This window comes from Arachis hypogaea, chromosome 5 (genome assembly GCF_003086295.3).
Source record: "Arachis hypogaea cultivar Tifrunner chromosome 5, arahy.Tifrunner.gnm2.J5K5, whole genome shotgun sequence".
Classification (NCBI taxonomy): domain Eukaryota; kingdom Viridiplantae; phylum Streptophyta; class Magnoliopsida; order Fabales; family Fabaceae; genus Arachis; species Arachis hypogaea.
Window position 1 is genome coordinate 3,168,671 of NC_092040.1, and position 12,212 is coordinate 3,180,882.

Here is a 12,212-nt window from a genome sequence, read left to right on the forward strand (position 1 = left end):
ATAATTTTATTATTAAGAATACTTAAAGAGTACTAAAATATGTTATTTTATATGTTATAAATACTTATGAGATTTTTTTTAGTATTTTTTGAAGTATTTACAATAATAAAATTATTAAATATGAATTGTTAATTTTTTTGAACAAAATAAATAATAATAATAATAATAATAATAATAATAATAATAATAATAATAATAATAATAAGGAGAGTATGTGCAATTTCACTTACCAAATAGTCTCAACTCTACAGCAAGTTCCTCCGAAGAGGTATCATGGAGGCAAGTAGCAAGAACTTCCGATTCACATTCACGTAAGAGGACTATGAAAGGAAGGAGATCATGGAGGCAAGTAGAAAGAACCTCCGATTCACATTCACGTAGGAGGACTATGAAAGGAAGGAGATGGTTGACCCCAATCTTAATCCGATGTCAATAACTACAACTAATAATAATTATATTTAATAAATAAATTTTTAATTTAAAAATATTATAATAAATATAAATATATAAAAATTAAATAAATTTATATATTTATTAATATATAACTTTTTATTAAATTTTGTAATTTTAGTAAAAACACATTAATAATTTGTAGAAATATTTTTATAAGAGAAAAAAATAAATATATTATATCCATTTTATTATAAACTTATTCATTCAACATATTTTTTTATTATTTTTTAACTATTTTTAATAATTTTATTTTTATTATTATTATTATATATGATAAATTTTTTATTTATTTTGTCTAAAAAAATTAACAATTTATATATAATAATTTTATTATTGAGAGTACTTAAAAAATACTAAAATATATTATTTTATATGTTATAAATATTTATGAGACTTGTTTTAGTACTTTTTAAAGTATTTTTAATATTAAGATTATTATGTATGAATTGTTTATTCTTTTAAACAAAATAAATAAAAAATTATCGTATAATAATAATAATAATAATAATAATAATAATAATAATTATAAGGGGATGCATTAATGGCAGAGAGGAGTAAGTAATAAATGCTTAAAGAACTTCACTAACCTTTGATACCTTATAAAGAAAAACAGGAATTTAACGAAATTAATTTATATTACCTCGTCAATAGCAGAAGAAATGGTACTTTCTTATTCATCTGCCGTAAAACTCTATCGTCGCAGTCTGGATGAAAATGAAAAGGCATCATGGAAGCAAGTAACAAGAATTTCCGATTCACGTAGAAGGACTATGAAAGAAAGGAGATGGTTGACCCGATATCAATAAGCACAATTAATAATAATTATATTTAATAAATAATTTTTTAATTTTTATTAAATTTTATAATTTTAATAAAAACACATTAATAATTTACAGAAATATTTTTATAAGAAAAAGAAATAAAAATATATTATATCTACTTTATTATAGACTTATTCACTCAACATATTTTTTTACGATTTTTTAAGTATTCTCAATAATATTATTATTATTATTATTATTATTATAAATTTTTTATTTATTTTATCCAAATACATAATAATCTTATTATTGAAAGTACTTAAAGAGTACTAAAATATGTTATTTTATATGTTATAAATATTTATGAGACTTTTTTTTCTAGTACTCTTTTTAAGTATTTTCAATAATAAAATTATTATGTATGAATTATTGACCCTTTTTTGAACAAATAAATAAAAAATTGATCATATAATAATAATAATAATAATAATAATAATAATAATAATAATAAAAATAAAGGAATGCATTAATGGCAGAGAAGTAAGTAGTAAATGCTTAATATGTTTTCAACAAGAAATTGTGATAAATATTTTCTCATCTTGTTTTTTGTTTTTTTTTGTCCTAGGGAATTGTTGCATCTGCTCTTACTTATGGACTAATAACATGGTGCAACAAGATTTTGGGGCCAATTATGATTGCCCTCTTTAGCTCTCTTCAACCTGCATGTTCTACCTTTCTATCTCTAATTTCTCTAATTTCTCTTGTAGTCCTCTTTACTTGAGAAGGTATGTATTGCTGCTATTGCTTCAAGTTATTGATGCATTTTTGTTCTTTGGCATCTAAAAGTGTCATTTTAGAATTATATTTTTTTTCTTCTCCTTCTTACTATTTTTTTAATTAACAACAGTATATTGGGAGGAATTTTTATCATTTGTGGCCTATACATTGTTACTTGGAGATCTTATAAAAAAAGACAGATGTTGATTATGAATGTAGTGTTTCTGATCCACTTATTCATGTAAAGACAGAGTATTAAAAAGTTCACATTGGATTAAAAAACTGAACTGATTTGGGTAATAATGTCTATAGTATATTAGTAAGCATCAAAATTATTCTTTTCCTATTGATATCTGCAATTTCTTCTTTCCATAATGCCTCTAGTTAAAATATATTTTGAGTTTGAAATGTAGTTTTATCTCCCCTAACTAGATAAATATTTCCTTTGAAATGTAGGGCTGATTTTATACCAAACAAGAATATGTGAATTTCTTGAGGACCCTTCATTGAATGGGACTTGTATTTTATTAAAAAGACTAGTATATGTATTTATGTTTGCATTAGATAATATACAAAAATATATAAAATATTTTTGGATAAAGTTTGATAAAAATTTTAAAAATATCCTTAAGTTTTATTTTATTTTAATTTTGTCCTAAAAGTTTTTGACTTGCATCAAATATACCCCTACCGCCTAAATTTTCAAAAAAATTAAGACCAATCTAACAATAATGCATGAAAATTATGCTTGATTTGCTTGTATTAATGGTTATTCTCATGAAATTGTTGTTGAATTGGTCTTAAATTTTTTGAAAAATTAGCCGTTAGGGGTATGTTTAAAACTTCTGAGACAAAATTGAAACAAAATAAAATTTAGGAATATTTTTAAAACTTTTTTCAAACTTTAAGGACAAAAAATATACTTTACCCAATAATTTTTTTTAATGTTTTAAATAGAATCACGAATAATAATTTTGTTATAAAAGATTTATAAATTAATTAACTTTAAAGTTTAATTATTTTTAATATTGAAAATAATAAAATTAGTAAATAATAATTTTATTTGTTTTTAAAGTATAACAATTATTTATTATTAATAATATATAATTTGTGATTAAATTAAAATATTTACATTATAATCCTACCTTTTTAAATATTTTTTTTAAATGACATTAATAATTAAATTTGTAAATATTTTATCATGATTCATAACTCAAACTTTACACCCTCTTATTTTTATATTAAAACCGATTTGAACAATTATAATCTAACAAGAGATAAAATTTACTTGAATTATATTTTTTATTATCATAATAAAAAAATAGTATGAAGAACTATTTGTGTTAAAATATACCTAAAATTATTTTATATTATAGTATCATATTCATTCTTTGAATCAAAGTAGCATGATCAACATTACATTATTAAAATTTACCAATATATTTTATCTATTTTTAAGTTGAAGTAATAATATTTGTACATTTTATATTTTTTGTTAGTTTAAACACTTACAAAACTGCTTAAGATAATATGAATGCATAATATCTCGTCATAACGATGATAAATTTATTGGTTCAAAGTAATTTATAATATTTTTTTATTTTAAGATGGATAAATAAAATTATATTAAGAAAAATATGATACAATTTATATTTAATTACTTATTATGCATAAATGACATTATATATAATATGATCCCTACAAAAAGATAAACAAGCCAAAAACACAAAAAAAAGAAGAGATACAATAATCTTTATTAATGTTATTTCATCATTTAATTTTTTAAATTAAAAATAAAATTAAAACGTAAAGAATATAATTAAATCAAATAAATAATTAATTATGACACCCTTAAAAATTATTAATCAAAATATATAAAATAAAAAATTAATATAAATTAAAATAACATTAATTTTATTTTTCTATTCAAATTAAATGATTGGCGTAATTGATTAGTTATAATTAATATGATCAAATAAAATAATTAATTAATTAATATATTTAAATAAATTTAATAAAATAAATCAAAAAATATTATAGATCAACTATGTTATTAATTGAAAAAATTTGATTTTAATAATATATAATATATTAAGAATATTACAATATTTTCTATCCTATTCTTATAATATATTGCCAAACTGATTAGAAGAGATTTACTTGCTCATCGTATAACATATTACGAAATTATTCGTCGTAGTCTATGATAACACAAAACCTAATCTGTCCTTATGATAAAGGACAATCCAATCAAATCTTATAGAAAATTCAAATTATCACCACAAAAAGTCGCTTTTATTTTTAATATGATGATCAAATAAGGATAGGGTAGTGCTAGGGAGCCAATGACCATCCGAATAACCATTCGAATACCAGGGATAATAAACATCTCATGTCATAAAATTACTCATCCTAAAAATTTAAGTTAATTTTGGAGTTCACCAAAGATCGAATCCTTGACCTTTCGGATCTAGAACTCTAATACCATGTCATAAACCCACTCATTCCAAAAACATAACTTGACAGGACAATGTAACACTAATGGTCATATCTCTAATACTTCCTAAACCTCTATTGTACACATTGTACGCTTAGACCATTGGCTCTCTATACTTTTTCATAAATATAATACGTGGAAATAAGAGTTTAAGTGTGTAATGTACATGTATAAAATTAATAACGATTTTTACATAAATTATTATACAAGATTTAATCAATTCGTTAATCACGATCTGAGAGTAAAGAGAAAAAAAAAAGAAAAGTCAGAAATAGTCAGATTATTGATCAACAATTGGAAGTTGTTGAATAAAAATAAAAATATCAATTTTTTCATATCATTGATTCCAAAAAAACGTTACTCTTATTTTTATTAAACAGAAAATTTTTTTCTCTATCAAATTGTTACTCACGTATTAAGTGTAGTTTTTGTCACTAGCTCAAATTATTAGTGACAATTTATTCTTACATTAATCTATTTCATATCAGTGTACTATACTAAATTTACATAATATTGTATTACACCTTTCATTTTACAATATCTAAAAAAATAAGCCACAAAAAGGGCTTCCGTTTAAATTGGTAATTAATGAAGCCCATTAGGCCCATGAGTGACAGGAACAATATAAAAAACAGGGGGGAGTTCTTGACAAAAAAAAAGGGGGAGTTTTAATTTTACCAACATGAAAACGCCAAAAAAGAAAAAACAATGGTCATCTTCCTCAGTTTTGCAGTTGCACTTGCACCTTCTGTTGCGTCATCGACCTAATCAACGACCATAAAAAACCACCTTTTCTGAAACTTTCTCCTAATTGCCCTTCCAATCTCTTTCAATTTCCACATTCAGTTTTCCCTTTCAAACTCTCTTTCATTTTTCATGTCTGCACCACAACCAACTTCTACCCTCTTTTTACGTTTTGTCTAAAAATCTCTCTTTGACTACTAATTCTTCCAATTCATCACAAAATCTCAGTGGGGTTCAACTCAATCTTCGCATTGGGTTGTTCCCTTCTATTTGATCGCACTATTATGCCTGTGCCACCAAATGCTATGCAGTTGCGCTCTTCAACCACCACCACCACCACCTATCCATAAACCTCTTCAATCAAAAGTGGGTATTCTTCTTCACATCAAAAAGACATGATCTTTAGTAAAATCACTGCAATTTTATCCACTTTGTTGCATACCCAAAATTCCTCTCCTTCTGCATACCCACTCTCTCTGCCTTTTGCAGCCACCAAAAATAACAACCTGCGAGTCTCTTCCTCTCTTCAGGACTTCTCCTCGTACCCCCAATTTGGTCCTGAACGTGGCCATGTTGCTGATGATGTCACCGGTGTTGTTCTTCCAACCCATTTGAAGCAACCACTTCATAAGGTGAAGCCTGTTCAAAGTGTTGCCAACTGTTCTCGCAAGAAATGGGTCAGTGCCATCAAGCTTGCAATTTTTCTTACGCTGTTCCTTTTTATAGTTTACATGGTTTTGGTGATTGCTTATTCCTATTGGAGTCAAGGGTCTGGGAAGTATTTTGTTGTGATTGATTGTGGTAGCACCGGGAATAGGATTTATGTTTATCATGCTTCCATTCAGCACAAGAAATATAATAGTCTTCCAATAGTTATCAAGTCACTGAGGAGTGGTTTGCAGAAAAAGCCACTTTCTCAGAGTGGTCGTGCGTATGATAGAATGGAAACTGAGCCTGGCCTTGATAAGTTGGTGAATAATGTTACTGGTTTGAAGGGTGCATTGAAACCATTAATTCGCTGGGCGCAGAAGCAGATACCGGCACATGCTCATAGGGGTACTTCGGTTTTCCTTTATGCTACCGCAGGTGTCCGGAGACTCCCCAGCGCTGACTCGAAGTGGCTGCTAGATAATGCCTGGTCTGTGTTAAAGCAATCTCCTTTCTTGTGTAAGAAGGATTGGGTTAAGACTATATCTGGTACTGAGGAGGCTTATTTTGGATGGATATCACTTAATTATTATAGTGGCATCTTGGGTGTTAGACCTAGGAAGGCAACTTATGGTGCGCTTGATTTGGGTGGCTCATCATTGCAAGTAACATTTGAGAGTGATCAGCAGCTGAATAATGAGACTAGTTTGTATGTTCGGATGGGATCAGTGAGCCATCATCTCACTGCTTACTCTCTCCCAGGGTATGGTCTTAATGAGGCATTTGGTAAATCTGTGGCGCATCTCTTTAAGAGAGAGTTCGGATCATCTGCCAATGCCGGCATAGCTAATGAAAAGAGAGAGCTCAAACATCCTTGCTTGCAAGCTGGGTACAAGGAACAATATTTTTGCCCTCGTTGTTCTTTCGGTAACAAAGGAGGTGGAAATCCTGTTGGTAATCAGAAACAATTGGGTAAGATAGGAGCATCAGGAACTTCAGTAGTGCTTGTTGGTGCTCCGAATTGGCAAGAATGTAATGCACTTGCAAAAATTGCTGTCAATTTGGCCGAATGGTCCAATATCGGTGCAGCACTTGATTGTGGAGTACAACCTTGTGCTTTGCGCAAGAATCTCCCACGCCCATATGGCCACTTTTATGTGATTTCTGGATTTTATGTGGTGTATAGATTTTTCAACTTGAGTTCTGAGGCCACACTTGATGATGTAGTTGAAAAAGGCAGGACTTTTTGTGGGAAGAAATGGGATGTTGCAAAGAAAAGTGTTGCCCCTCAACCCTTTATCGAGCAATACTGCTTTAGAGCGCCATACATTGCATCACTGCTGAGAGAAGGTTTGCACATTACTGATGACCAAATATCTGTTGGCTCTGGAAGTATCACTTGGACTCTTGGTGTTGCCTTGTTGGAAGCAGGGAAAGCATATTCCACCGGATTTGGGTTTCGTGGTTTGGAATTGCTTCCAATGAAGATAAATCCCCTTGTTCTTTTTCTCATTTTGTTGCTTTCCTTGATTATCCTACTCTGTGCTTTATCATGTGTTGGCAATTCGATACCAAGGTTCTTCCGGAGGAAATATCTTCCCATTTTCAGACATAGCAATGTTTCCAGTGCTTCTGTTTTGAATATCCCATCTCCTTTTCAGTTCCAGCGATGGAGTCCAATCAACTCTGGTAAGCTATTTAAATACATGTTGATTTTGACTACCAGATAAACTGATGAACTATTTTTTCAACACGTGTTTGAGAATTGAGATGCATATCGAGTTGTCAATTGTTATCTTTTAGATTTACTTTTGACTTTTAGTACTAGATATGGTATAAGTGGTAGACTCTTACTATTATATTAAAACAACAATAACAACAAAGTCTTATCCAATTGGATAGGATCAGCTACATAGATCAAACAATGCTATTGATCATGTTTGCACTAAATTTTTACTGTTATAACTTAGTCACTATGTAGTGTCTGCTCATTATGCATCCCAGCTGCAGTTGTCGCAAGTGTTGATCAAATATTTTAGGCATGATTTTAGCTCTGTAGAGTCATTTATAACCAAAACTGCTATCATGGGCTGATTTGTGCACTCTATTTGCATTGTTCACAATGTCCTTATATAATTGAGCTTTAAAGTCGTTTATGCCTACGAGTCTTCAGGGGATGGAAGAATAAAGATGCCACTCAGCCCAACCGTCGCATGCTCACAAGGTAGCCCTTTTGCCCTTGGTAGTGGTCTTGGTGATGACGGTGGTGGCATCCAGCTTATGGAATCTTCCTTGTACCCCTCAGCCAGTAGCTTTTCGCATAGTTTTTCATCGACAAGTTTAGGGCAGATGCAGTTTGACAGCAATACTATGGGCGCATTCTGGTCTCCCCACAGAACTCAGATGCGGCTGCAGAGTAGGAGGTCACAATCTCGCGAAGACCTGGATTCCTCGGTGGCTGAGGCACATCTCGTGAAGGTTTAGGGAATCATTTTCTGTAGACATTAACATTGATTGGTATGAATGATTACATTAACATATTTCTCTATACTTACTTCCTTATAGTGGAACATAAGTAATAGTGATTAGTAAAGCAAGCAAACAATCTTTTCTGGCGATTTTTCTATGGGTAAAAGAATTTATATTTTTCTCATCATTTTTTAGATTTTTGTCTTGCAGAAAAGTGGAGCTAAAGATGCAGCAGCAGCCAGAAGAACTGATTCCAAATGAGAAATTGAATTGATCATGCCAAGTAAGCAATTGCGGAAATTTACACTTGACATGGTCAATTCGGATTTTCCAGATTATAAAGGATCCATTTCCATTAAGCACTCGAACCGGGGAACGATTTATAGCTGCTTGATATCTCCATTTCTGCCTCAGCATTGTAGCTTTTGTGGTGCTACTCAAGCATCAATGGCTAACATAGTTCACTAGATCCATTAATTCATGGCTGTTTTCTGTAGTTAATACCATTCTTTAGACTAATTAGGTGCCATTACTATAGAGATTAGAGAATCTCCCCTTGTTTCATAGATGAGTATTGACTTGGAAAGATGAACCACAGAGAGGAGTTATAAGTACACAAACATGTTATACATCAAACAAGCCATTGGATATGATTTCAATTACACCATACAACATTAGTGCTGTGTATAAGGACAGTGTTTTTGGTCTAAATGGAGCCAATTATTGGTGAATGAACATGGCGTGGAAGAGTGGATTTGCTTCTGGTTTTGGCAATTATAGATCAAGACAACAAAATAATAAAACTTCCAAGACAACAAAACGGGTCATTATTGAACGATAAGGATGAAGTCACCAAAATTTGATTAAGAAAGAACTACATCTTTGTCTCTACCATCAACAGCAATGTATTGCCCTCTTTTTTTTTCCTTTACCGGTTGTTCTTTTAGTATATAATTGAGCAGAAAATATTGCTTATAGAAATTCTCAATTGAATATTGGCTTCATTTAAGCATTTTACGCAACCAGCGAAATAATCAAACGTAGCTATGTCGGCAAGAAAAAGTATAGGAGGCAACACACTCACCAAAGTTGATATCAAAATTTTTATACATTAAATTTAAGGCATTTTTGTTTCTCTAATGATGCCACGTCAACACATCTGCTTACTTAACAAAGTTTAAAAATCAATTAATCAAATTTTAGAAAATTAAAAATAAAAAAATAATAAAACCATGAATTTTTTTATTTTTAAAACAAATTTATAAAAAAAAATTACCCTTATTACTTATACTGTAATCTCGAATGTTATCAATTTTGGTATGTAGATCAAATAATACAATGCAAGTAAATGTTATCATACTTGCATATCCACCATTTGAATCTCCAACAATTACTCTAATAATAACATCTAATTTAACCTATGGACGAATACGCAAGAATTATTATAGATTCAAAATTAAATTAAAGGTTTTAGATTAAAAGTGCTATAATAACTTTTGTGTTATTTAATAGAGAAACAAAAAAATTATTAGACATGATTACCTTAAATCTAATTACACTCCAAGATATTAATGATACTCAAGTACTATCTTAATTGAAAATTTTATACAACTTCACACTTATATTTAAAGTCAAAGTAAATGATTTTAACTATGCTCTCAACAATACACTATTATAAAAACATTTGTCCCAACAAAAAATACCGAAATGTAACTCTTATTACAACAAATAAAACAGGTAATATAATAAATTCTTTTTTATTATAAGAACTAACTTTACCAATACTAATATCATCAAACCTAGATAACATAATAATAAAGAAAATAAAAAAAAATAGACGAATTTAAGATACATTAAATTATATACAAAGATACAATGACAGAACTTTTCTAGGGCAATAGAACTATGGCCCTCCTAAATATTTTATAAAAACATAAGTAGTATATAGATAGAAATGAAATTAGTTCAATTAGTTAGCATTATATTTTTCTAGCCACAATGACTTGTGTTCAACTTTTATATTTACCATTCATTCAACATATTTTCTATTTTAAACTTAATATGTATGTTGACTAATAATGGACAACTGCTAGAATGGGCTTAACAACTTAACAAATTTATATTTGATACTAACACAATCTTATTATTATTCACTATTTTCATCCAACTACAAACTTATTTATTTAGTTTTTTTTTTAATATAAGTTAGTGTTATTTTAGATTTTATTGGTTTTTTAAAATTTTTTTTACATTAGACAAAATATAAACATAATTAAATAAATATTTATTTTATTTTATTTATATAAACTAATAGAAAATTTACAAGTCTTTAATAAATCGGGCAACTTTTTATATATTGAATTTAGTATTTATTTTATATTTCGTTCTTTTTTCAATTGAATTTTCTCTAAAAAAATATATTCAAATATTTAATAAATATTATAATTTTTAATATTTATTGTTTTAAGTTCTAACTATAACTTTTTTTTTACATATTTCATGGTTTATAATAGTCTAATTTTTTTATAATTATAACTTTTTTATTTATTTTTTGTTATACTAGTAACAAACTTAACAATAATTAATATAAATATTATATAATTTTATTTTAAAAAAATTTTCCCTCAATAATTCTGTTCAAGTTCTGCCACTACAAAAATGGAACAGAAAAAATAATCAAAAAATGTATACACAACTTAACAATTCAAAAAACATATGTCTCTATAAGAACATATAAAAAAAAAAAACAACTCCAACAATAACTAAAAATAAAAAAAAAACAAACACTATATAAAAAGACTAAGTCTAAGTCTGTCAATTAAAACAAATATAAAAATAAAAACCACAAAATAAAGATATAGCTCTATATAATTTCAATATAAAAAAATTTTGTATTATAAAATATTTCAAGTAAAAAACACATCAAATTTAATAATAATTTATATTTTTTAATTAATTTTTAAATAATATAATATTTTTAAAAATATACTAGATATTCTCATTAATTTACCATCTTGCGCTATGCGCGGGTTTCGCTTTAATAATAATAAAATTTTGGAAAAATATAGGGTACCAATATACTATCTGTCAATTTATTACCAACAATAATTAATATCAAAGACATATCTACTAAAAGACACATGTATAAAGAGACATATTTAAAAAATGTATTTATAAAGACACTTTTATTAGACATCGCTATAAAAAAATATTTTTACATCCATAAAAAATACTTCCATTAAACACAATTATAAATAAGAATGGAAGAAATTGATAGAATACTTATTGGTTACGTAGCAAAATTATAAAATCTGTTACACCGTTTAAAACTATATTAATCAACCTTTATCTGAGAATGGTTCATTAATATTTTCAAAAACTTTTTTAGTACATTTTACATAAAATTTAAACTGTCCTAGAAAATAATCATTTCGTCTTTGAATGCTTATTTTAAGGTTTGGCATCTTAATTATCATCTTCCTCTCAATCTCTCATTTAATATATATAAAGATACATTCTACTAATAATGGCTTACTATTTTCGGTATATAAAACCTAGATTTTTTTTTCCTCTAAAATCCATAACGGGCATCTATCATAATGCTTACATCTTTGTATTTAGTCCTTATTTACAGGGGTGTATATAGGTCGGACCACATCGGGTTTGGTTTAATTCAGATTCGACTCGAAATATAGACTGAGTCTAATTTTTAGATTCTGACTCGATCCTAAATTCGATAAAGCCTACGCAACTTTGGATCGGATAAAAAATGGGTCTTTAGCATGTAAAAATTACATAATCTCCAACCATTATTTTAAAATTCACTTAAAAAATATAACAAGAACCAATCATTCTCTAAAATT

At 27.9% G+C, this 12,212-nt stretch overlaps 1 protein-coding gene across 2 annotated transcripts; it reads left to right on the top strand.

Annotated features, from left to right (window-relative positions):
- Nucleotides 1-4,913: 4,913 nt before the first annotated feature.
- On the top strand, nucleotides 4,914-9,080 carry LOC112800211 (probable apyrase 7). Of its 2 annotated transcripts, none has more exons than XM_025842358.3 (3): nucleotides 4,914-7,569; nucleotides 8,054-8,397; nucleotides 8,545-9,080. In XM_025842358.3, the coding sequence occupies exons 1-2, from the start codon at nucleotides 5,628-5,630 to the stop codon at nucleotides 8,362-8,364; spliced, it is 2,253 nt and encodes a 750-aa protein (XP_025698143.1). In that variant the 5' UTR covers nucleotides 4,914-5,627; the 3' UTR covers nucleotides 8,365-8,397; nucleotides 8,545-9,080. The 2 variants fall into 2 exon arrangements, with proteins under 2 accessions (XP_025698143.1, XP_025698142.1); XM_025842357.2 differs by having other exon boundaries at nucleotides 8,560-9,080.
- The last annotated feature ends 3,132 nt before the right edge of the window (nucleotides 9,081-12,212 follow it).